This window comes from Bacillus rossius, chromosome 1 (genome assembly GCF_032445375.1).
Source record: "Bacillus rossius redtenbacheri isolate Brsri chromosome 1, Brsri_v3, whole genome shotgun sequence".
In the NCBI taxonomy this organism is placed as follows: Eukaryota; Metazoa; Arthropoda; class Insecta; order Phasmatodea; family Bacillidae; genus Bacillus; species Bacillus rossius.
In genome coordinates, this window is record NC_086330.1 from 71,619,920 (window position 1) to 71,646,600 (window position 26,681).

General features: G+C 38.9%; 1 protein-coding gene across 3 annotated transcripts in view; it reads right to left on the reverse strand.

The window, feature by feature from the left end:
• Nucleotides 1-96: 96 nt before the first annotated feature.
• Nucleotides 97-26,681, reverse strand: part of LOC134537508 (probable cytochrome P450 6a14) — a 73,800-nt gene continuing 47,215 nt past the window's right edge. For all 3 annotated transcript variants that reach the window (XM_063378024.1, XM_063378033.1, XM_063378015.1), the window contains exons 3-8: nucleotides 19,771-20,089; nucleotides 17,358-17,582; nucleotides 12,854-13,016; nucleotides 11,887-12,108; nucleotides 8,563-8,814; nucleotides 97-4,564 (exon numbers count right to left, since the gene is read on the reverse strand). In XM_063378024.1, coding sequence (XP_063234094.1) covers nucleotides 4,395-4,564; nucleotides 8,563-8,814; nucleotides 11,887-12,108; nucleotides 12,854-13,016; nucleotides 17,358-17,582; nucleotides 19,771-20,089 — 1,351 coding nt within the window. In that variant the 3' untranslated portion in view covers nucleotides 97-4,394. The remainder of the gene's footprint in view (nucleotides 4,565-8,562; nucleotides 8,815-11,886; nucleotides 12,109-12,853; nucleotides 13,017-17,357; nucleotides 17,583-19,770; nucleotides 20,090-26,681) is intronic.

Sequence of the window (26,681 nt, forward strand, 5' to 3'; positions counted from 1 at the left end):
TTCCAGTTTATTTCAAAGAATGTTTGCTTGTAACTACCCATTGGATCAGTGTTTAGCTAGGTTATCATTGATCTTTAAACTAACGTATGTCATGATATTGTGCCGCCTTCGCTTTACCATTTGCTATAGGGCTTCCACAGAAATTAAATATTGGAAGGCATACAGGTGAATAAATTGAAGTAACAAATTCAGAGGTGTAAAGTTATGGAGCACAAACCAATTTAGAGATACAACATCGCTGGATGAGCGAATTGTTAAAAAAATTACTAAATAAATGAAATAACAAGTTGGAAAATCTGGTTGATTTTTATGCATTTTAACGAGGTAGAGAATTTGACAATGGAATACAAAATTTTTGTTAATATTGGATAAACTACATAAATAGTAGATACGGACAAGATTAAGATACTTAATGAATAAATTTGGTTAAATACATTATAGTTTAAACTATATATGTATATATATAGTTTATATATAAGTATATAAACACTCTAAGGACCAGCTGGTGTAATTGAACTTACATTATATTTAAGTGTTTGATCGTAACTGATTACCTTATGACGTATAACATCATTTAACAAAACATTCCCTTTAAAAATAAAAATCATGAAAATAATTTAATTTAGTTATTTTTCACTAATTACTCTTCTTGTTCGACCTTTAATGTCCGAAAATTATGGTTTCGGGTGATGCATATTTAACCGTAGATATTTTCTTTTAAAAAATTAAGCAACATTCAATTTTGCAGAGACTTATTTCTCTGCATGCCCAGCTAGCGGGGTTGAGCGAAGGTTAGTGCCCCACAAGGCCAGCTGCGGTGGCATACACACTAAACAAACAGCTTGAATTGTAGAGGAAGCCATGATTTTCAATACCTTTCCGCAGCAAACAATGTATCGCTCACAGAAGAGAGCAAAGATTTTTTGTGTACCTACACATGTTATTGTAGTCTATGGACATGCCTTACAAACGGACAAGAATTGGTCCGATCGTGTTGTCATGTCTACAACAATACTACGATGGCCTGGCTTTGTAGAATTTTATATTTTGTAACTTTATGTGGGCAGGGGTGTTAAAATTTAAAAAAAAAATTAACTTTTCGGAAATTTTCTATCGGTTGCGGGACGATATCTGTCTGTCGAGATTTCAAGTTTCTAGCTAGTCTGAAAGTGTGCTAGGATTTGTATGTACGATTGAGTAATTGAGTCGCACATCGGGCTGAATATACATTTGGATTCATGCTTCAGTTCTGGGAGTTGTAAAAATCTGTAACTTCATGTGCAGAATTAAACGTTTGTAGGTTATTAATAGGTACTGATGAAATGGTTGTGTTTGGTTTTATTTTCTGCTAGTGTTACTTAAACTTTAAAAACAAATATTTGTGTAAATGTTCATTTCAAATCAAGTAGTTTAAATAAATTATTTGATTTTTAAACATCTTAGTTCTCGAAATACGGCATTTTTTAGAAGTAATTTCTTGAAAATGGCAAGGAAGTCGATGAACGTAAATAGGTATGACACAAGTATGGCATATCCACGAGTAGCAACATACACCCGTATATAATCACTTTCGTAAACTTTAGAGTACATACCAAACGTATTGGTGTGCCAAATGAAACTTTATGATAGTGAAACTACCCCGGAATATGTTTGATAAAATATAAAGCCATATTCAAAATTTATCCCACGTTTAAAATACCTAAGAAAACTGGCATCACACTGATTTTAAAACATATTCTGCTTCCAACTTGTCAACGGGCTTGGTAGCACAGTGGTAGTGCTCGCGCTTGTTAACCTTAAGGAATGTGGTTCAAATTTCGTCAATGCATTTTTTTTACCTTTTTAATAACAGTATTATAAAATAAAAATTTGAAACAGCTCAATAAAATTAGGTTTTTTTCTTATATATTTATACAAAGATTTCAGTCATTTACGCAAAATTAAATATATAAACATATACTTAGTGTTAAAACATGTGTTTTAAAATGTTTCAGGTTAATATTGTTTTTCAAGTCTTTTTCGCTTCCATCGTACGGTTTGTAATAGTTTAAAAATTTCAGTGTTTTTCGTGCTGCCATCTGCAGATGGTGGCAAGTATCGTTTAGATTCAGGCAACTATTTATAGGGGCGGGCGTGGGAAGTAAGTGATTCGCGTCTATAAATTTTGGTATGTGTTCTGTATATTTATCATGCTTGGCATTATTTTAAAAAATTGTACATTAAATTTCGTGTCTGGGTTCCTTATTATAAGTTTATTTATAACATGAACAACACGAGAACACATGAATTTGCTCGTTACCGAGGTAATATGTTTACACATCAATGACAAGCACTGAAATACTCGCTCACACTTTTTTTTAATGTCCAGCATATCTATCTGCCCCTTGGCTGAACCTAATGCTGCTAGAGGGTTCGATTAGTTAACTTTGCAATCACTGCGAAGCAGTTTCTGTGAAGGTAAAGAATGTGACGGCATCTTGAAACTTCGTAAATTACATAAGCTCTTCAACAGCATCTCAATGTTTAAAATCTGAAGGTAAAGGTTTTAAGAATTAAATAATTGCTCAAAAAACTAATATTTACCATTTGTTTTTAAGATGTATTTGGGCGTTGAAAAATTTCTGAACAGACTTGGCACTCGTAATTTAAGCAATTCTGAAGGCTGCCCACGGACCTTCTGAGTCATGTTCTGCCGTGGACACATGGGGGTTTACGCCTTGGTGCACATTAACCCTGAGAACCCAAACACCAGCTCACGTCTTGTAATTATTTTTTTATTATTTTATTTGAAGTTAACGTCTTATCCAACGAGGTGAGATGAAATCACTCAAGGCACAATTCGTGGATGCTTGAGAGGAAGAGGCCACTTATAGGAAGGACACATCCCAGCAGTTTCCTGAAGTCATCTCGGGAAACCATGTCAAAACGGATTCACGATAGTCGAACCAGGATCTAAACCCATGGCTTTGGAGTGCGAATTCAATGTCTTACCACTGCGCCACGTGGTTCAGTTTTTAGTCAACAGATATAACAACTACTTATACTTCGCAGTTCAAATTTGGTTCTTCTCAAAAAACTATCATAAAAATACCCTGAATTACTGATTTCGTGTATGTCTGTAACTAACAGTCATTTTACATTATCGAGAATGTAAATCGTATACATTTTCATAGAAGTCAACAACGAAAGTATTAAGATTGTGGTATAGGTAAGCATATATCTATGAAATGTGGACGGCATAAAGGATTATTCATATATAACACGTTTTATATAACTTACCTTTTTCTGTGGTTTTATCAACTTATTCTCAGCGTTCTTCCATATAGTTATCTTTATATAGCCAGCAGTTTTACAGATATATTACACAGAACAGATGAGGTACAAAACGCTCGATATCAGAAAACATAATTATGATTATAACCGAAGTGGATTCACACATATTTTTATTATAGTATAAAGAGATATGTCTCTAAAAAAATTTTAAATTTTAATCAAAATACTTCCTTGTGAAAGTAAAAAATTAATGCAATGTCTGGGAACACAAGTGTACGAACACTAATGGCCAGTTGCACCTTAACAAGCGTGATCTCGTTTCGTTAACCGATTTCATCATGGTTCGACCTAATGTTTTATTCGACCATTGTGGTGTTTTGAGAGCTGAGCGAAGTTCATTAGGAATTTTGAGTGAAAAATCCTTTCCGATCGTCACAGTGGGAGCAGACATTTCCGGAATTATTACGGAATTTATGTACGTTATTATTGTAATCAGGCGCAAAAATTAGAGAATTGTTACTTACTTGCAGATCATATATATTACATGTATAAAAATCTATTTTATTTTAAGTGTTACAACCAAATTCTGAGTGTAAAATATACATTTTAAATGTTTTTAATGCTTTTTATTTTAGATTTATGCTTTAATATTGCTTTTTATTTAGTTATGATTATTTTTAAATTAAATACCGGTTTTGTTTTAGCGAAACCTATTAATATTTTGGACTTCTTTGTCATGCAACAGATTTTAAATATCGGTATGTGTTGTTCAGACGTTAATAAAATTCAAAAGAGACTATTCAGTGAACACATGAGCTCCTAGCTTGTGAAGACAACATTCACAATTCGCTTACCATGGCACAATCGATTGTAGTGTCTTCATATCGTTCCAGCCCACCAACAGAAATGTACACAGCTGCTGCCTGTCGCCGCAGACTGAAAACGTACGAACTTCGGTTAAGGAGAGCGAATGTCGCGTGGTCCCAGAATGTTCAGAGGAATGGTCGTCGGATCATCGTCGGGCGAGGACGACTGGATTCGCAGAGCGAAGAGCAGAGAGCGGGGTGTGCAGCCGGCCACAGTCGCCTTGTCTCGGGGGTGGGAACCGGGCGTGCTGTGGGTCAGTGACTCCTGGGGGCGATCCTGAGCCAGATGCCTCCCTTGGCTGCGGTCACGAAGGACCGGGGCTCCAGCACCATGGGCATGATCGTCCTCTCGCAGCTGGCGAACGAGTGGTGCCTCAGGATCGTCGCCAGTCCGGCCTTCATCTGCAGGTTGCCGAACCTCATTCCTGCGACGACGATCATCGTTTATCTATTTCCCCAGACTATCATATTTTCTTTAATTTAAAAAAAATAAATCTAATACAACTAAAAAAAAATCTCTATTCAAATATACATTAAAGCAAACTAAATCAATATCATAACATCTGGATGCATAACTTACAATTATATTTAAAACAAGATAATTTAATGATTAAAACATTCACAAAAATATTCTTACTATAATGTTGTTCTCATGTGCGATTATTTCATTATGTTTATGTAGCTACACAATAATATATTTAACATCCTAAAGCTAAAAGTACCATTATTAAATTTGAACTTTTGTCAGATTAATGCGATAGCTAGAATTAACCAAGGGCGTAGCCAGGGGGGTTAGGGGTTCAACCCCCCCCCCCTCCCTTTAACACCAAATCTTTAATTAATTTCTTATTCATCACTCAAACAAATTTCATATTAAAATTAATAAAAATTTTACCATTACAATATTTAAATTTAAGTACCATAAACTGCTAAAATAGCACTATTTTACACCTTAAAATCCAAATTTTCCCGGGGGAGGACCCCCGGACCCCCAGATTTAATACTGGGGGGGGGGGGAATGCTTCTTAACACCCCCCATACACAAATTCTGGCTACGCCACTGGAATTAACCAAAGCTTTTGTAACATGTAAGAATAAGTTAAATGTATTTATTGGGATCAGTGAGATAATATTGCTTTATTCTTTACAAATAATGCTGTGACTGTCGTGATCGTGTCACTGTGATCGGTACGAGCTTTGAATATATATACTGTAGAGAAGTCGCGAGTGGATAGGATTTACTCTACGTTTTTCAGAAGAGTATGATGAGCAGCTTGGGAACTTCACCGCTGCAGTGCGCTGCCGTAACGCCCTGTATCGTCTTAGTTGTTATTTACTCGTTAGAGCGCAGCTCTGTCGCCCGCTGTCATTCCCCGCACCCATGATGTAAAGAAGAGGAGGTGAAACCTTCCGGCCGCCCAAACTCGTCCTCCACTGCGCACTACGTCACCTTGGTCGCACCGCCCGGTCTACACGCAGCGCGCTTACGGGAATACCACGCACAGACAGTTCATTTACAATAGTTTGAATAGTAAGAGTGACCACGAAGCCTCAAAATACTTTGCTATGTACATTGTATAGCATGCATTTAGAACATACAGTTTAAATAAATGTATTAACATCCAAACACGGGGTTTATATTAATAATAAAATCAACGAAGCAATATATTTATGCTGTTTCATCACTTCAAAATGTTGATTGAGTCTTGTAAACATGGAATGGTAATGGGAATTGGAATGAATATACTTCGAAAATATTTATTATGAATATTAATTAAATAGATATAACAAACATTCAGGATGCAGGCGACAAATAATAATACAAACGTATTACAAAAAAAAAAAAAGCATCTGACACAAAGCAAAGTTTCTATAAATACTTATTTGTAATTTGCATAAACATAAGGGCTTTTGATTTATTTACTAAATTTAATTTTATTTAGTTACAAACAATAAACAAAAGGGTAATTAATGATAGAAAGTATATTTAAAAAATATAATATTATAAATAAAAAAATATTACTAAACCAATATTATTAAACCAATATTCAGCAAAAAACAGCTTGCAGGCATTACAAAAAATTTTTCACGGCAAAAAAAAACGAAAAGGTTGGTTTTGTTTATTATCTTGGAGAGGTAAAACCTAATAGTTTTCAAATCCCCCAAGCACATTGTGCGTTAAAACATGGCACATAATTGTTGGTTGATTACTAAAAATAACTCAATTGCAAAATAACTCGCCAGTAAATATTTCACAAAACCCGTATGCCTTCTACACTACATTTTATTAAAGCCAAAATCGATTCATAATGGCTTGAAGAACTCCCGTCCCTTATAGGTATTTGAATGTAATTTTAACGCGTGTATCTTGGCTGAAGGTGTTTCTTTCTTCATTTTTATAACGTTAACTTCTGAAAACTCAAAAATGTTGCTTGCTATAATTTTGATTACTGAGAATTCCATGTTATAACAAAATAAGTATTGTTTTACCTCCTGTACATTGTGCATTTGCAGGCACTCGCATAATTTGATAAGACAACTGAAGAGAGTCACGGCCTTTCCATGGAAAAAAAATACAAAATAAATATCTAAGTTCATCTAATTCCCCTTAAAATTGGCGTTTCAAAATTCCTCCTGGATTCTGTAATACTAAAATGATTTGAAGGCAATACATTCAAGGGAAATTGTGTGATAAAAACATTAAAAATATAAAAATATTGAAATAGAATAAAATCATTGTAATCATGAAACATTAAAATCGGAAATACAATTTTTCCCACTTATATCTAGTTTTACGGAAAAGCCGCTTCCTTCCATAATTACTATTCCAAGGCCGCGCTGCAAATGTCCACACGTACAATTTTCAATACACAGCTGTTTTTTATATATCTCATGCACTTTATAGATATAGAATTTAGAAAAATTAATACCTACAAACATGCAAACTTATGTGCTACACTGTTTTTAGTTATAGCCGAGTTGTGTTAGAGTTAGGATTGTAGACACAGTAGGGGCGGATCCAGGAATTACTGGGGGGGGGGGGGGGGATGGGGCCGCCGTGAGTCTGGGCCTAGTATGATACCTGTTTATTACTCCAAAAGTCGTTATTAATCAATGTATATTTTACCCTTAGATGGGTGGGAGGGCACATGCCCCTCTGCCCCCTCCCCCTTTCTGGATTCACCTATGGAGCACACACGCACGTGCGCTGAGAATGTACTGAGCTATGGTCCCTGCAAACCTTAATTTTAAGTATTTAAAACGGCAGTTTTTTTAACGCGTTAAATGCTATTTATAATTCTTATCTCACGGTTTTGCGTGTATACTTAAATATATTTAAACGTAATGATATCACATGTCCTCCCCACTCCATTTAAGAGAACATTTTGAACAATAGAAAAAATGCGCATGTTTCTTTTTGATGTATAGGGGGTTCACATTCCTACTTTCATTCGATTTGTTTACATGCATTGATGAAATATTTCCCCCCCTTTATTAATACTACACAACCTAGTGTTTAGGTTAGTTCTATAACAAACAAGAAAAAAAGTTAAATTGAAATAAATTCTGTAGTTCTCGCTGATGCCCGAACACACAAACATTTTAAAAACATTTGATTTGAGTTTTTATTAATGGGTGGGTATATATACGTTAAGATTTCATTTTTAATGAATTAATTCAGTAAATAACCTTTTTACCGCGAAAGACTTTATTATTATAGATAATAACTCAGTATTTTGCACGAAATATATAATCCTTGACCTAATATTAACCTACAGTTAATCATATAAAAAAATTAAAAATAAATACTCGTATTATAAAACAAGTGACATTTCTACTTAAAATCACGTTTGTTTAAACTTACCTCTGCTAACACAGAATGTGTCCTTCCTTTTGCATACGTTCACCCACTTATTGCAAAGATCTTCATTTTTTGGAAAAGAAAAATATTTTATGCCAGAATCTCGAGTCTTTTTGAAATGATTGTGAAATCTGAACACTGCACAGCTACATAAAATCACTCAGGATTATGTAAGCACCAACCATAACAAAAATTCGCACGAGACGCAGATGAAATGGATGGGAAGCGCCTGGAAGAAGAGCGCTGGCTACAACCAAGGTGACGTAGCAAGGGAGCGCGTGGAGGGGGAAAACCTGCGCACGGTTTCACCTCCCCTTCTTTACATCATGCCCGCACCCCCCACCTATCATTCACTGCATCTCAAGTTCGTTCAACGGGAGGGGGAAGGGGTGTTTGAAGAGTTCGACACTTGTCCGCTAGGGACCACCACAAGTCGATGCCCTAGAGATGGTGGCGATTGCGGCGGTGAATTAACCAACTACCTCAAAACCGTATTAGAAAGTTTAACCTGGGCTGGCGACTTCTATACAGTATATATATTCAAATGTACGAGTGTGTCACCTATGCATATGCGCGGTCCCTCGCCGTACGGCAGGTACGTGTAGCCGGGTCGCCGGGCCTTGTTCGCCTCCGTGAAGCGGTCCGGGTCGAACTCGTCGGGCCGCGGGTAGTACTCCGGGTCGTGGTGGATGCCGTACACGGGGATCAGCACCTTCAGTCCCTTCTCCAGGCGCACACCGGTGCCCGGGATGGTGTACGGCTCCGTGCACTTGCGGTGCAGGTTGGCGGCCGGCGGGTACTTCCTCAGCGTCTCTGCAAGCACCGCCAGGCGTTCCAAACTGCATTTATACTGTGCATGCAGGGCCGCAACTAGAGTCTCTGGCACCCGGGGCATGAATGGATTCATGCGCCCCCCTCTTTTTTTTTGCACATACCACACCAATAAAGCGAGGGGTCCGGGGGCCCTCCCACGGAAAAATGGTGCTATTTAAGCATTTTCCATACCTACATGTAACAGTTTCTGTGCTACTGAAACTTCCATGCAAAAACTTTTTTTCCAGTTACCAGTTGTAGTAGGAATTACAATGTAAGCGATTTCAGCACCCCCACAGCTTTGCGCCCGGGGCGTATGCCCCGCTTGCTTCCCCCCCCTCCTCCCCCCTAGTTGCGGCCCTGTGTGCATGCACTATTCCATTAGTTGTATATGCTCTCACAGGAGTGTTTACTATTGGTACCTTTTCATGTACATACAAGCACCGAATAGAAATATTTATAGAGTTCGCCAAGACGTAAGAATTTGTTCTTTGCAGTCCAATAGTGCTAGTAGTCGTCTCGTCAAGCTTGTGGTGCCATTGTACGGTGATCAGGGAGAATTATAATTCAGTAACCTTTGCGTCATTTTTTTGTATTCGAAATTACGTTTGCTGGTTTTATTAATGGCCCAGTGGTAAAAAAAAGGCCAAAAAACAAGCTGCCCGCTTCTTTTTTGGGATATCTCAGGTCGTACTTAAAGGCTTAAGATATGAAGCTTTACAATTTTCGATGTTGCTTGTGTCATGCTACATTGGCTGTGCTGGTTTTTCTCTCGCCATAAATTTAACAGAACTAAACAATAAAGTTTTTGGAGGGCTAAATATTTTTAAAAAATAATCATCATGAAATAAAACAATCCAATATACACATAAATATAAAATAAATTTAGTTCATCATAATGTTTCGAACTTATGTGGGAAGAACTGGTTCGTAAGGGATAACACAGTTAAATTTTATTACAGTTTTATTAATTACTAATATTTACATTACTAATAAATAATTGTAGGTACTTTAAAATATATAATCACAAATCAATTGCACTTAAAATGTTTATTCGCAAATCACTCAATGTCTGTAAAGTTCCACAGTTCGCACTCCTCACTGGAGCTAGGCTCAACAGTGGTTCGCCCCTCACCACGCGCCTGTCTCCACACTTACAGTCCTGCGCCACTCAGCCGCCGCACTCTCACGATCCAGTTGAACTCCGCATCGCACCACGATCGGGGTGTTCTCTCACCCTCTTTGCCGATGTCGCACTTCCCTTCGCTCGCGGAACTCTCCGAACTCTCGGAACTGCCGCGGAAGCCGGCGTCGCTGCTTATATATTTGTGGCACCCTTCTCGAACCGACGAGAGCGGTTGTGATGAGTAGCGTCATCCCGAGCCGACCCGACGCCCGAAAAGTCCATAAAGGCGGTGTTTATTCATGCCACTCCGCGTGGCGGCCTTGGGGGAACCCGAATTCCTAGACCGCTAAAAGTGTTATTGACAATGGCCTGAGGCGGGGCTTTGTGAAGAGTGAGGAAGAGGGGGAGGGGGAGGGGGGTAGCGAGGACCCTTGTCACTCAGCCAGGCACGTGTGGCATGCGTGATGTCTGCGCCGGTGCGGGGCCGCAGCCAGACTCGCTAGAAGGTCCGCTCAGGTACCTAGCACGCATGTAACACTATTAAGTTATCATGCCATAGCTAAAACCCTAATCCAGCACGAATGAGCTTCCCTAAGTGAAGGGTTTTAAAGGTATTTTTATTCTGGGTACTGCGTGTTCTTTATTAAGTTCTTGAATTCGAATATTTTAACTTAATTATTTTTTATGTGTACATCACCCATATAAAATGAAAGCTTTACTTGTATCTGCTTGAGGTAATTGCCTACAAATGTAATCTGGCTATAAAGTATATGGAACTGGTTGGAGCAACTGTCTAATAATGTAGATGTATATAATATATATTTATTATTTCGTATATTATTTATATATTAATTGATTATTATTTATTTGTTCGGCCTTTCGTTTATCACAAAACGCAAGCTCATTTCCTATTCGCTTGCCACAATATATTCTAAAGTTCACCGCTATTCCTTTGAAACAAATACTGTTGTTAAAGTTCCGCTTGAAACACAGCTAAAATTATTCACGCGCGACTTTTGTAGTCTTAAAACTATTACGTTACTATACGATGTTATGCCTATTTGACAGCATCGCCCAAGTGTTTCATATTAAATAGTGTCTCGAAAACAAAGTGTTCAAAAATTGATCTTTACACATTTCACCAAATAAACACATAGCCCTACGCATTTCATAATTTGAGCTCAACTAGCATATTCATGTGCGAATTTCCTTAAACGTATCTTTGAAACGCCAAATCCTGTGTTTCCCGATTCAAACTATCTGTCATTTTAAGTAACGAGTCTTGCAAACCGAGTTTGTTCACCCACGAGGGCTTAACTATCATCATTAGTTCAATGAATTTACTTTGCAATTTGGCGCAGAAGACCAGCCGACGTAACAGGCACATTAGTAGTGTAAGCTGGGGGTACGATCCTACCCTATGCATAAAAGACACCTAAGGGACAATTGTGCCAAAAGAGTATTCTTCCACTTCTCTCCCCTGACCAAAAATACCAGGTTGCGAGACAGTTACGTCCACCCAGGGGTGCAACAACAGGGGGGGAAGGATATTTTGCCCCTCCCCCCCCCCGCTTCTGAAACCTTGAAGTGGGGGCAAACGGGGGCAAAGAAAGTGCTGTGTAATCAATTTTTAGGTAATAAAACTGCTTAAATAGCACCATTTTCCACCTTGAAACACAAATTTTCCCGGGGGAGGACCCCCGGGCACCCCGCTTCAATAGGGGGATCGATGATTATTTATAAAAAGGTATATTGCCCCCCTTTTGGAAATTTAGTTGTTACGCCCCTGCGTCCACCCCCACTCCTTGTGGCCATTTCCCACTTCCGAGGACGAATTTTCTAGGGACGCTGTGATTGGTCGAGACCAGTGTGGTACGCGGAAAAGTGCGGAGAGAACATGGTGCGTGGGGGGAAGAAACGCACACGTGTATCATGAAGCCACCCACCTTGGATGACCCTGTCGAGGTACTCCATCTCCTGGACGGCCTCGTAGCTCATGACCCCGCCGTGTCGCTGCAGCACGGAGTCTATCTCGTCCAGCAGTCGCCGCTGGACTCCCGGGTTCAGCGCCAGCTCGTACACGCAGAAGCTCATGGTGGTCGAGGACGTCTCGAAGCCAGCCAGGAAGAACACGAAGGCCTGGGCGGCCAGCGCTGCGTCGCTCAGTTCTGCGACACGGCCACAGAGTGCGCTATCGATCAAGTACTCTCGCCATGAAACGTAACGACAGTGTATCTTGTCTGCAGTAAGGAATGTAATAGTTACGATTCAGACTTCCAATGAAAATATTTATTAGCTTAGAGTCAAATACATTGTATTGGATCTGGATATCTCTGAAAAATTGAGTTAATTGTTAGTGACTAAGTGTGCTCTTTGCAACCACTCTAATAGTTCTTAACCACTTATTAATAGTTTCATGTAATTGATTAGTACATTAACACAAATTATAATTATAGTGGTAAAAGTTTTATTTATTTTCTTCTTTTCATAATCAATACTGTAATGAAAAAGAGAAAAACTTTTTATTTTGTTTCTTAATTACATCGAATCTATTCTAATTTACAAAAAAAAATATAAAAAATCATGAAAAAAAATAGGGTTTTAACGTATATAATGTATTGATGATTCGAATTTTTCTGTTTAGAGACAAATATTTTTCAGACTGGAATTTTACCTTGTGATCATATAATCCACATATTTATAATAAACGTTTTCTAGAATCTAAGATGGTGGAATTTTCTATAATCCAATATGGCAACCAGAGTCAAGGTATTTCAAGATGGTGGTCGTGACATCACAATAGAAGAGGCGTTAGGCTCCCGCTTCAAAAAAACTCCAGGCCTTGACATACCAATTTTATTGATTTAATACACAACGTATGGAACCCGTAAGATAATGATTATATTTGAGTACCTATGAAGTCGTCTATATCCGTGATGTTGCCATTCTTGGAGCTAGGAACTTCTCCTTCATCCGACTCCAGCCTGCCTTTATTCTTCAGCTCAATAAGCAGCTGCAAGAAGTCCTTCCTGACAATGCCGTGCTTCTCTCTGTGGGAAATCGTGTCCTGCACGACCTGCAATGAAGAAGACCACAAAAGTAACCTTAAGCCCACCATTATTTCAAACTAAGCTGTAAATAATAAAATTTCGGAAACCAATAGCACAACCAATGCTACGCTGGCTTCACATTTTTATCTTTTGACATTAACTTACTATTATTTTGTATGTACGGCCAAATACAATTTTTGACATGGCAAAGGTGCTTTATCAGTAAAATTTTCAAAACAAAAAAAAAAGTTCTGTTTTTATTAGAAATGTCAATCCGACCCTAAGTCCACTCAATATTTCTCAAATTTTATTTTAAAAATATTTTGACGAAAATACATTAAGTTCGAAGATTCGAACATTACGATTTAAATAATTTTAAACAGGAAAATTATATGAATTTTTAGATGAGGACGTTTCTCATAGAATTTCAAAAGTTTAAAGAATATATTGTCACGGTTGAGAATTGTTCAGTAGCATCTTATTGAAATGTTGGTGTGCCTTGGTTCGGACTGTGGATGGGTGTTGTCGCAACGGTGATGCAACTCGGCAGCGGCCCACAGTCCCTTGTGCTGCGCCACCACAGAGACCCCGCCGGCGCCGCTGTGCTGGCTTGTCGGGTCACGCTCGCGCTCGCTCGCGACAGCAGCTCCAGCTCGGCTGGCCCGACTCTCTTCTCTGCGAACCAGTTCGTGGTTGTTAAGGGGCCCGCCTACCTGGTCACACAGACGGTGCGCAGAGCTTCAGGAAAAACAACGCGATTTTAAAACTACTCAAGATATCCGAGTGGGGTGTGTTTACGAAAAGTATTTAAGAGTTCACTGAGGCCCGAAAAGTACTTTTAATTTTGGATCATGTTTTTAAACTGTATTTCTAGAAGAGTTAAAATGGCTAAAACGCATGTTTTCAGAGTAATTTTTAGGCGTAAAACAACCAGTACAGATTATTAAAAGCACTTAAGGGGCTTGCATTACACCTTTATCTTCATTTCTCCGCCATGTAATGTTGCGGTCACCGCTCAAATTTCACGGTTATCCTGTGACGACGAGAAGACTGCGCGCCAGTTTAGAGCCTCGCGCTTAGAGGCGATACCGCGCTAGAAATACCATCGAGCGTCGCGCTTATCATCCCGCCTCACTAACACACATACACCCCTGACGAGGCGGGCCCCTTAAGCGAGAAGGTTAGCGGTCGGGCCCTAGGTTCCTGGAGACTAGTATCCGAGATCAGCAGGCCAAACTTAGTTACGGAATGGCTCACGTTGTGAACATAAAGCCTCTATTGAGCAAGGCGACTCCCACCTCCTCGTGGTCCCGCCGGGGTTAAACTGATAGGAGCTACGCCGACAGGATGGGGAGAAATTCCTGTGGAGACCCTGATAAGGGCTTGGAGGTCAGGTTTGGATCGAGAGGGCTATCCCGCAGTCCCCAGCACTAGTTCTAGAATGCTGGTAAATTTCACGATGGCCGTGTGGTCAATGGCGTATGTTTTCAAAAGCAGCGGTCAGAGCTGTCATGGTTCGAATCACCGCGCTTCCAATAGCTATATTTTGTAGAAAAAATTAAATTTAATATGTCGATAAGGACCATAACAAAATTGGGAGGTAACGGAACCTCGACCTTACATGCGTGCTACATAGCAATTCTGGCGCTCTCTAGGAACAAACTGCATAAACAAAGATGGCGGTATCCGAGATGGCGGCCTCCAGCAGACGAAAAAATGGTGGACATGACATCACAATCTAAAAAAATGTCTGTCATGTCGTAATCCAAGATGTTGACGTGACGCAGAATTCAATATGGCAGAAGGTTCTACCGTAAAGCAAAATGGCCATGTTTAGGAAGTGGGACGTTCGATTTCAAGATGGTGGAATTTATGATGGTGCATGAGGTCAAAATTCAAGGTCTAATTCAAAGTCAAAAGTGAAGTCCAAAGACCAAGGTCAAGGTCAAATGGTGACCGTATCAAAAAGTGAAATTGTGACATCCTAATTAAAGTTGGCCGCCGTGACGTCTGGGCGGTCGTTCATTGATCCTATCTTCAATCCTCGACCCAGGAACAAGTTTCCCGAGGAACCACAATATACTAATAATTGGTATATCTTTATGAAATGTTGCATACCTACTTGGCGTTAAAATTAAGAGAAATTTTACAGTCTAATTCTTATTAAAAAATAAAATCCTACATCCTTTTCTCCCATAATATTTCCAATAAACTTCCAAAAACTATCCTTCCCCTTCAAGTAGAATTTTGGTACTACTTGATTACATCTTGCACACTTCACATTTAAAATATGAGGGAATATCATCATCTTTACTTGATTTCGAAACAAAATGTTGGTAATTGTTTACTCAAGATTAGGAAGAAAAAAAACATCTCATCTGATTTTCCCACCACTTAAAGCAGAATTATCTAACTACTTGGTGGAATTTTGCACACTTGACATTCAAATTAAGAAGAAAATTATTGTCTACATCCGATTTTTAAAAAACAAAAATCCCATTCACCATGTGTCCAGTCTGGACAACGACGGGGACTTCCTCTAGTGTTTATACAAATTTTATTTTATTTTCCCTTCGGCAAGAACTGGAGTCCTGAACTTTTCCGTGTGACTCATGTTCGTGAATCGGAGCCTAGAACCTACTACCTGGAGATTTGGAACACAAACCTATTCGTGGTGGCTTCTATGCCGAAGAGATTCATCCTATGATGTATCCCGACATGTACTTGGTGGGGAAGATTTCTAACGGATAAATGGACGAGTCTATGTCAAGTGGTGGAGCTACATACCTAGCTGTAATTCGTGGGTAGTAGATGCAGAAATGGATTTATTTGTTTTTGTACTTGTAGAATTTGTAATATTTTTTCTTTGTAATTTTATTGGTTTACCTATATCTCGAACCTGTTGATATTTTAATTAATTCATGTGATATTTGATTAAATTATTATTATTATTTTGTATTTATCGAGATCCAACCAAGCACTGCATCCATCGAGTCAAGCAATAAATTCAATAGTGAATTGTTTGATTTTTTTTTTTCCCCGAATTTCTAGCTAAATAGTTACAGATTTTCAAGATGGCTGACAAGATTGTGGACGTGAAAATAATTGACTGTCTGGTAATAAAAATTACCACTGCACTCTATCGGGTAAAATCTGAAATGCGATGGAGGCAGCGCACTCTGGCAGACGAAAACAATATGGTGGATCCAATATGACTGTCATGACATCATAGCGACTGAATATCTTCCTTGGCATTAAAGGTGGGCGTCAGTTGCCTCGTAGTCTCTGTAGAGGATGGGTCCCATCGACTTTATTTTCTCTCACCAGATTCGCTTCAAGGTCCTCATGATGTAAATGTTTTTTATTAAAATTAAAAATATAATAAATTTTAATTTTTTCCAATTCTTGGAATAAAATTACGTATTTTCAATATGGCGAACATTATGTCATAATTTCAAAATGTTGTAATTCTTTTTTAACTTTTATTAAAAAAATTTTACATTTTTTTTATAAATTTTACAATATTTCCTAGTTTATTCCGATAGTAATTGCGGATTTTCAAGTTGGAGGCCGTAACGATAATTGCAACGATGACGTCAATTTCGAAATGATGGAATCCAAGATGGTGTATGTGACGTCATTAAAAATGGTGTTAAAGGTATAAAGTCAAGGTCATACAAGATGGCTGATGTGACGTCAGAATCAAATATGGTGGACCCGAGCCATAATCTTTTACTCCTACTCCTGGGCTCGGAGGAATTATGTACTATTACCATGTTTTGCTTACAATAAGTTTATGTATTAGGTATTGATCATTCTGAACAATTCGAATTTTATGTACGAGATTTTGGATAGGGTTCGTTAATAAAGAAAGCAGGTTTTCGAGGCTTTAAGAGAGACCGTTACCCTGACAATGGCGACTGCAGTGTCGACCGGAACGTTGGTGAATCTCCTATTTTGATTCGGCTTTAAATTCACAGGCCAAGAAACTTTAAATAGAGCTCATTGTCGAAACACCAACAGTCACTGTGGCACATATCAGTAGCCCTATCGACAATTAATGTAGGCTATAAGCAGGTTTGGAACAATTCAGATATAGATAGATACCATAATAAAACCGAGGATATAATGATGTATTTGTAATGCCAGTTGACGTAACTCCGTGATTAGTCAAGTCAGTTACCCTACTTGATACGGTTTTACCGATGGAACCCAGTCACAGATATTTTGTTCTTCTTTGAAGCACTTAGTGTTTCGATAGCTGCTGATAAAATGATACGAAACATTTATATTTCTTCGGCATGATCGGGGTGGTAACAGTGCTGGTCGCACGTCGGGCAATGAATGGCCGCTGCCGCGGGACCGACCTTGAGGAAGAACTGCGAGACGTCGTCGGCGGCGAACTTGAGGTTGAGCCTGCGCGCGAGGCCGGGGAGACCCGCCATGACCACGCGCCGCACCACGGCCCCCGCCGACGCCTGGAACACCTTGCGCCCCATGCGCCGGAACTCGGCGTCCTCCTGCCGCAGCGAGTTGAACTGCAGGCCGAAGGCGCAGGTGCCGATCACGTCCGTCGTGAACTGGGCGAACACCTGCGGGGCAAGCGGCCCGTGCAAGCACACCGCGGGGTCCCGCGACTCCTCGCGTCGCAACCTCATGCTTCAAGCAGAGGCGACAAGTCAGCCGAGAAACTCTACATTAGTTAAAACGTTGGTTTCAGATAACCCTCTACCTGTCTAAAAAAGCACATGATACTCATATAAAATACCATTTTGGTTAATTTTATTCTTAAGATATCATGATTAAAGAGTTACATACTATGAATATGTCAGGTTTAAATAAATTAGTTTTTTTATATGTAGGAGTGATTTTGTGAAAACCAAACGGAACTCGGTGAAATTATAAAGAAATACTATTGTGTAATAATATTGAATCAGCTCAACTATAGTAAGATTTGTTTGTAGGAAGTATTTAAAGAAGGTTTTCAGTCAATTAAACAAAATAAAATAAACAAACTTATACTTAGTGTTATTTTTTTTTTTAATTTCCAGGTTAATATTTTAGTCATGCCATGCAAGTGTAGCTTATAACGAAAGTGGAAACTTTAAAGTTTTAACTGTTTAATTAATTTAATCAAGATGCGTAGTATTATAAAATTATTTGTCATAAATCAAGTCCAAATATGGTATCTATTAGACTAAAACTTTTATTTTGAAAAATACTTGAAAGATAGCGCCACGTTCGTAATAATTTAGAGAACAAACAAAAAGTCATCATTTAACACCATTTTTGTCCCAAAACAATTTTCATAACTACATAATAATAAATTAAAGTTATTTTTTTTAAATGCTATGCTATGCATTTTCTTATGACTATTTAAGATTACAAAATGTATTCTAGAATAATGTTTACTTTGGCACACCAGTACGCTTAGTACATCCCCCAATTTGACGAAATATGCATAAATGCATGTTTTCACACGTGGGTCCGCCATTTTGACAATTTCGGTTTGTGAATGTAGCATTTTCTGCAGGCATGCGCATTGTATTTTCAACCTGTCAGATTTAAGTTTCGTAATGCGCTCTTTTTTATTGCATTTCTGGTGCACACTAAAATTTCACCCTAACTGCGCCTAAATAAGTACTACCTCAAAAACGAAGGCAACGATAATTCCTGTATGGGGAGCAACGTCACAGGTGCAGGTGCGATGTTACAATTACATGCGACGTGTTCGGTACACCTGTTGTTCCGGTAGCCCTGAGAAATCAATAGTAACATCTTGTTAAACATCAACATAATTAGAGATAGGTTCTATAAAGGGGAGAAATTTTGACAGTTTATTTGTTCCATAAAATGAATACTTAAATTTATATTTATCACGCTAAGCGTTATTTTCAATAATTCTATGTTTATATTTAGTTAAGATTATTTGCAACATGAGAACATATTAATTTGCTCTTTACCCCGAGGTTAGATGTTTACACATCACAGGCGACTACTAAAAGACTCGCTCACAAAGTTTTTTTTTAGGTTTACAATAGTGTACAAATGTAGTCGAACAATGGGTCCTGGGTGAGGATTGTTACGTACAGAGGCCATCATTTACCAAAACCTTTTTAAATAATAATGCGGTTGTTTTAAATATCTTAACATAATATACGTATGTGTAAATTAGTGTAATAATTTCACTATTTATGAATAGCTCTAATCAAAATAAATTAAAGTGAAGTGTGAAAATTCCATTATCTTAATTTAAATGAAAAAGGTACAAAAACACTTTTTTTAATTAGATCATTCACGGAATGAAAACGAAGTGTGATTTAATCAAGGTAAAATGTATTATTGCACACAACAAAACTGGAAATAAAATTACATACTAAAACAAGGCTAAAATTTAAAAAAAAATTAAGTCTTACGCAAGACTTTTTGAAAAAATGTTATTTTTGAACGGTTTTATTATGAAACAAATGTTAACTATATTTGACAGTTTATTGTATCTATTTATTTAGTGAACATGTATAGAATTACACACATATTTTGCTTCCAGCGGCAAAATATCATTAATACCCTGATATTGCGCGAGCAAGCGTCAGTTTATTAGCTAGTAGTATTCAATATTTTGAAGAAAAAAATACACTCAGGCCCCTAGCAATAATATTTAAAATTAAAACTATCATTAAAATCTAACCGACTCTTAAGGTGAGGAAAGTGTTGGGTTTGTTACCCTTGAGTGAAAGTAATGATATGGTGTTAAGGGTTAGGTATCAGTCAGTCTCTCACCTCCTTGATCTCCAAGCAGCTCCCGGACTCGGCCGCCGTGGCCATGGCCTCGCTCAGCTCGCCCGAGCACTCCAGCAGCAGCTGCATCATGCCCTTCATGCGGCCCGGCGTGAAGGCCGGGGTCAGCTTCTTCCGCAGCACGCGCCACTGCCGACCCTCCAGATTGAACAAGTGGCCACTCAGGGGGTTTGCCTTCAGGTCCACGGGCGCCATGCCGCGGTCGTGGAAGCTCGCAAAGTCCTTGGCCAAGAACAGGCGCACGATCTCCGGGTCGCACACCAAAAGGCAGGGCCTCCGCGAGTGGAACACCCCGCCCACCCTGCGAGCACCACAGTTCCTCTGGTCAGTGAATGCACCGGCCGTTAACAATCACAAGAACCCTCAAATACACAAGCTGGCTAGGCTGGCGAGTGGAACACCCCACCGACCATGCGAGCACCACAGTTCCTCTGGTCAGTGAATGCACCGGCCGTTAACAATCACAAGAACCCTCAAACACACAAGCTGGCTAGGCTGGCGAGTGGAACACCCCGCCCACCCTGCGAGCACCACAGTTCCTCTGGTCAGTGAATGCACCGGCCGTTAACAATCACAAGAACCCTCAAACACACAAGCTGGCTAGGCTGGCGAGTGGAACACCCCACCCACCATGCGAGCACCACAGTTCCTCTGGTCAGTGAATGCACCGACCATTAACAATCACAAGAACCCTCAAACACACAAGCTGGCTAGGCTGGCAAGTGGAACACCCCACCCACCATGCGAGCACCACAGTTCCTCTGGTCAGTGAATGCACCGGCCGTTAACAATCACAAGAACCCTCAAACACACAAGCTGGCTAGGCTGGCGAGTGGAACACCCCGCCCATCCTGCGAGCACCAAAGTTCCTCTGGTCAGTGAATGCACCGGCCGTTAACAATCACAAGAACCCTCAAACACACAAGCTGGCTAGGCTGGCGAGTGGAACACCCCGCCCACCCTGCGAGCACCAAAGTTCCTCTGGTCAGTGAATGCACCGGCCGTTAACAATCACAAGAACCCTCAAACACACAAGCTGGCTAGGCTGGCGAGTGGAACACCCCGCCCACCCTGCGAGCACCACAGTTCCTCTGGTCAGTGAATGCACCGGCCGTTAACAATCACAAGAACCCTCAAACACACAAGCTGGCTAGGCTGGCGAGTGGAACACCCCGCCCACCCTGCGAGCACCACAGTTCCTCTGGTCAGTGAATGCACCGGCCGTTAACAATCACAAGAACCCTCAAACACACAAGCTGGCTAGGCTGGCGAGTGGAACACCCCGCCCACCCTGCGAGCACCAAAGTTCCTCTGGTCAGTGAATGCACCGGCCGTTAACAATCACAAGAACCCTCAAACACACAAGCTGGCTAGGCTGGCGAGTGGAACACCCCGCCCACCCTGCGAGCACCAAAGTTCCTCTGGTCAGTGAATGCACCGGCCGTTAACAATCACAAGAACCCTCAAACACACAAGCTGGCTAGGCTAGCGAGTGGAACAACCCGCCCACCCTGCGTGCGTCACAGTTCCTCTGGTCATTGCCTGTGCCTGTCATACCACATGACCTAGAAATTTTATATTGTGATGGAAATGAATCACTTTTTAGAACTTTGCTAATGTTTTCCATGGCGAAGCCTGTTGGAAGCTTTCTGGGGATTTTGTAGATGACCCTCTCAGTATTTCCCGCCACAATATTGAAGTCATGGTTAACCAAGCAGGATTTACAATTCAAGCCATGCAAAACAAGTTCCATTTGTATCTAAAAAGTTCCAGGTACATTATATAATCCAAGTCTATAAATTGGAACCATCCACTTCCTGTTGAGACGGTTGTCTCCTATCACCTGGATGAAGCTTCACTTGTCAGTAACTGATTTTCAAGTCCAGTGTTGAGAATCACCTGGTGCCAGCAAGTGTATCAAAAGTGTCACTGATATGTGGAAGAAGGTGACTGTACTTTTGGTGATGTAATGCAGCTTGCGGTAGTCCACACATAACTTCAATTTAGCATACGTTTTGCTATCAGTACGATGAGGGATCACTTGGGACTCGCTGATGGTCCTACGAGTATTACTCCAACCATCATATCTGTAATAATATTGTCGTAGTGTAATTTTTTTAAATTAATTTTTTTTTTCCCCTTTTTGTTACCCTAGTGCTTAGTTTCTTTCGCGCGCACGTTGGGTCATTTAGGTGCAAGAATGTGAGTCTCTGCTGTGCTGGAAAGAACGCGGTTTTGCGCTATGTTTACTGGCAGGACTGAGCCTGTGTGTGGCCAGATGACGGTGCATTGGGTCACAGGTTCGGGGAATCTCCCGCACGGACTGGCTTCTTATTTGTAGCAGCTGTGATCGCGGTTCTGCGCAACTATGGTGCGCACGTGCCTGGCTTCATGGTTAAGTGTCGCAACCTGGCTCCAAGGTTTTTGCACAAGATCGACATGATGGTGGTGGGAGGACGAACACCGCGTGACTGGTTGTTGGTTTTCAAGGCCATTTTTTTGTTTTCTAAAGCTGTCGCGCTTGTCAAACATTTCTCCTGGGTATGTTTTATGTGACGGGAGGATGATTTGAAAGCAGTCGGTTGAAGACCCTGATGACCTGCCGTCCCTGAAGACTGCAATGCTGTCCAACGACGTAATTTTCTGGGAAAGACACTTCGTTGAGTTGAGATGATAGCACGCACTTGTGTCTCTATATTTTATCATAGCCTCCTAACAAGAGAATAAATCGTTTAGCTAAGTACCTCACACTTAAATTTTCAGCTCGTAAGAATCAGGAAATTTCAATTTTTGAATAGGAATGTTATCGTAAACTTAACTTATGTGAAATGGAATATATATTTTTAAACTGACATCACTGTTGAAGCCTACAAATTATTTATTAAAATACTTCATTTCTCTTAATAAATGAAATAATGTTTAAATTAGTCAGAATAATGGGAAAATAATTTATTTGATTATGACTGTAGATATGTATTCATTAAATTAATTTTTTAAGCGCGATGGAATTACAAAGTTATACAAAAATTTTAAAACAGAAAAACCTTAGTTATAGTTATCTAAACAAGCAGTATAACAAATTTATGAGAAAAATACATTTTAAGTTTGCTGGTTAAATTAAATAATAGATACATGTTAAAAACTAAAATGTAGAGAGAAACACGCACATAAAGATATTTTCCACCACCTTGCATAGTGACAAAATGGTTTGAGATTTGGATAATTCTTTTCGATAGGGTTTCTGATACTCTGAAAAATGTTATATTGTGTTTACCTGTTGATATAACCTTGTATAGTTCAGTAGACAAGTGAAGAAGGAGAGCAAGCTGTTATATAATTCTTACTAACCTTACCTTAATTAACTATTTTTTAATTTATTTTCTGAGTGCCTATTTAAGAGTAACAATTTTTTTTTTTTTTTTTCCAGGAAACCAGTGAAGGCGGTGTGTTTATTTTTGATTTTAATTAACCTCGGGTATTTTCAACGAAAGTTTCTATGTAAAGATGGTAAAGAACTTTTAAAGGTTAGCTGTTTTTTATTTATTTATTTTTCTTTTTGCTGTTTATGTGGAACAATTACAGTGTTGAGTTATTCGATAACAAAAAATTAAAGAAGAGCATCCAGCTAAATTGTTTTGCCACTAAATTATTTACAATTTGAATTTTACATTTTCATTACAGGCTCATGAGTTTTAACTGTGGTGAGCGTGTACTTTAAACTAGTGTATGTTTGAGTATTGTTATAGGGAATTGTGTGTTGGTTCGCTTGAATTACTAACAATGGAGGATCGTGCTGTCGCGATATCTATTGGCGTACGAGTTCCGTGTAAACCAAGCCTCGTCCAGTGACCTTGAACGATGGCTGGGTGGACGATCATCCAATATCTGAAGGCCATAAGAGTAGTGTATGGCTAAGAAAGATAGGAGTTGTTTTATTTTGTCTTACAACTGGGAGTTTCAGTGTGCATGAGTACATAAGCAATCTGTTTATTGACTTTGGTAGTGTGTAAAGAATGAAGGAAACAATATAGTTTTACTATTACATTTATTTTTTTGCTGAGTGTCTATTTTGTGTTTAGGTGTAATTGGAGGTACATAACAGGGACAGAGATTTAATACCCCTATGAAGGATAAGGAACTAGTTATTTATTTTGTGTTGACGGAAGTGACCCTAGTGAACTACGGTGAGATGAGACTTAAGTCAATAAATTAGGAAGGAGGTTTTCTAGAAACTTAGAGAAACTATTTTTACTGTGGAGTTATTGAGATTTTCATGCATTGGTGTTTGGCTGAGTGAGGGAATGTAAAGTTATTGAGAGATGTTGAGAAGTTAGTTGTTTCCCATGAAGAAGGGAAATGATCAATGAGATGAAATTAATTTTTAACATGGCTGGCGTGGACCATGTATTACAAGTGAAATTTAGTGAAGAGAGAAAATAAGTTAAATAAAGTGAAATTACCCTTGCGAGTCTAATGCAGTTAATTTTGATAAAGGTTGTTTTGTCCTTTAATTTTTTTTACTCTGGTATTTAACTAATATGAAAAGAATGGTTACAGGATCCTCTTCGGAATCTGTATTCTGTTAACAAGATGCTGGTGTATTGGGGTGTTCTGGCGATTTTGCTGGTGGCATCCCTCTTCAGCAGCTACCCACAGGAGCGCTGGTGCTGGTGTCATCGCTAAAGCTCATTCTGAACCCATACACTAGGTGACGTTGTACTCTTCTTCTGACCCGAAAAATTTTAAAGTCGCTTGGCCTCTCCAGATAACCGAAATACATAAAGGAATAACAATGCCCGTCAAACGGCTCCAGTGAAAGGAATAGTTAGTAATTTTAAGAAAGTAAAATATGTTTTAACTTATTCTTATATGTCAATTACTACATCATATGAAGCTGCAAGTGAAAACTTAGTTGATTACAGTTCATGGGTGAGAGATGGATGTGGTTTAAATTGTATAGGAGACTTTATGAACTGGTGTTGTAACATTTCTGTTATTAGCAAGTTGGAGAATTTGTTTTAATGAATACCACATTTTTAACATTTGAGTAAAATATCAACTAAGATTTTGATACTCATATGGCCCTCACTAATTTAAGTAACACAGTTTACGTTGTAAATAAAGCCATGATGGCCGTTTTAAAACCTTTTCAAACAAAATTTGTAAATCTTAAAAATTACATTTAAGAATTTCGGAAACTAAGTTTATTATATTTTGAGCCATGGTTCAGTAAATAGGTCATTTCTTTCCAATCAATTACTGTAATCAGCTCAATTGGCTAAACAAGCACATGCATTAACTATAATTGAAATTTTGGACAAGAGACGCTCTTACAAAATTCCTTCCATCTTAGTTATACCAGATCAATTAGATAAATTACAAATGTGGGACACAATTCTTAATAACGATTGCTATAAGTTGCTCTTAGAGCAAGGTTTCCCAAACTATTTCAGTTCGTAGTGCACTTACAGGTTTAGTATTTTGTCGCGGTGCCCTACCTAGTCGAAATGTGTGTACAATGGAAAAAAAGATAATAAATATATTTTTATGACACTAAGCACAAAAATGAAAACAACTACAATATGAGGATTACATAGGTATTTATATACGCAAGAATATATTATTATTACAAAAAATACTAAAACATCTAGTGTCAAGTTAAAGTGAGCTTGCTGATCTCAATACATTTTTTTCGAAGCGCAGAATAAGGCTTGACACTGCCAATCTCATTTCTTGCTCCAAAGTGATTTTTGAGCGATATTTGCTGTTTATTATAGCTACAACTGAAAATCCGGCTTCGTATAAATAAGATGTTGCAAAGGGAATGAGAATCCTTATAGCTTTTGAACTTAGAGTTCGGTATTCATTTTTGACCGTTATCCAAATCTCCACTAAATCGGAAAAAGCAAATTTGGTTTTAAGGCTGTTGTCACAAGAGAGTACAATAGACACTCTTCTTCTTTCGAAGTGAATTCTGGTGGAGCTTGAGCATGGAAAGAATTTAAATCCACGATAAATTTTCGACATTATCTTTCACAAAGTATTTTTCAAACCATTCAGTGAGATTTGTTAGGTGTTCCATGAAAAGGGAAAGCACGTCTTGTGAGACGAGTTCATTAGAGGCCGCGTTTTTATGCAATTTCGGGAAACAATCTTAAGCGCTATACTCATTAATTTTTCTTATCCACACATGCAGTTTTCTCCTAAATGACACAATTTTTCTCCAAAAGCTTTAAGATATGCATCTTATTGCCTTGTAGAAACAGATTCAAGGCATTCATTTTGTCAAATATATCGCACAAATATGCTTGTCTCATCAAAAAGTCTGGTTCGCCAGAGTATCTGGAGTTTTCATGATTTTCCTCTTGCAGAAAAGTTTGAATTACTTTACGTAACTCGAATGCATGGGATAAGACATTTCCACGTGAAAGCCATCGTGAATTACAGTAGTATAGCAGGGCCGTGTGTTCCGCTATCATGTCCATGCATAGTTTTTGAACAACCTGGCGTCAGTGGCCTAGTTTTTATGTTGTTTACTATATATACGACACGTTCTAATATCATATTCAATTCATAGCTCATCGACTTCGATTCAAGTACTACCATATGGATGATGCAATGGATCCACACAGCACAGGGTGCTTTACTGCGAATAAGCGCTTGTAATCCTCCATAGCAGCCAGACATTGATCGAGCACCATCAGTACATACACCGATACACTTTTCCTAATCCAAATCATGTTCTATTATAAACTGTCAAGAATTTCAAAGAAGTCATGAGCCTTTGCACTTTCAATAATATGTTTGCAGAACAGAAGGTCTTCAACGATCATTTTTTTCATCCAGAAAGTGTATGTAACAAACAAGGTATACATCTTTATTACTCTCAGTAG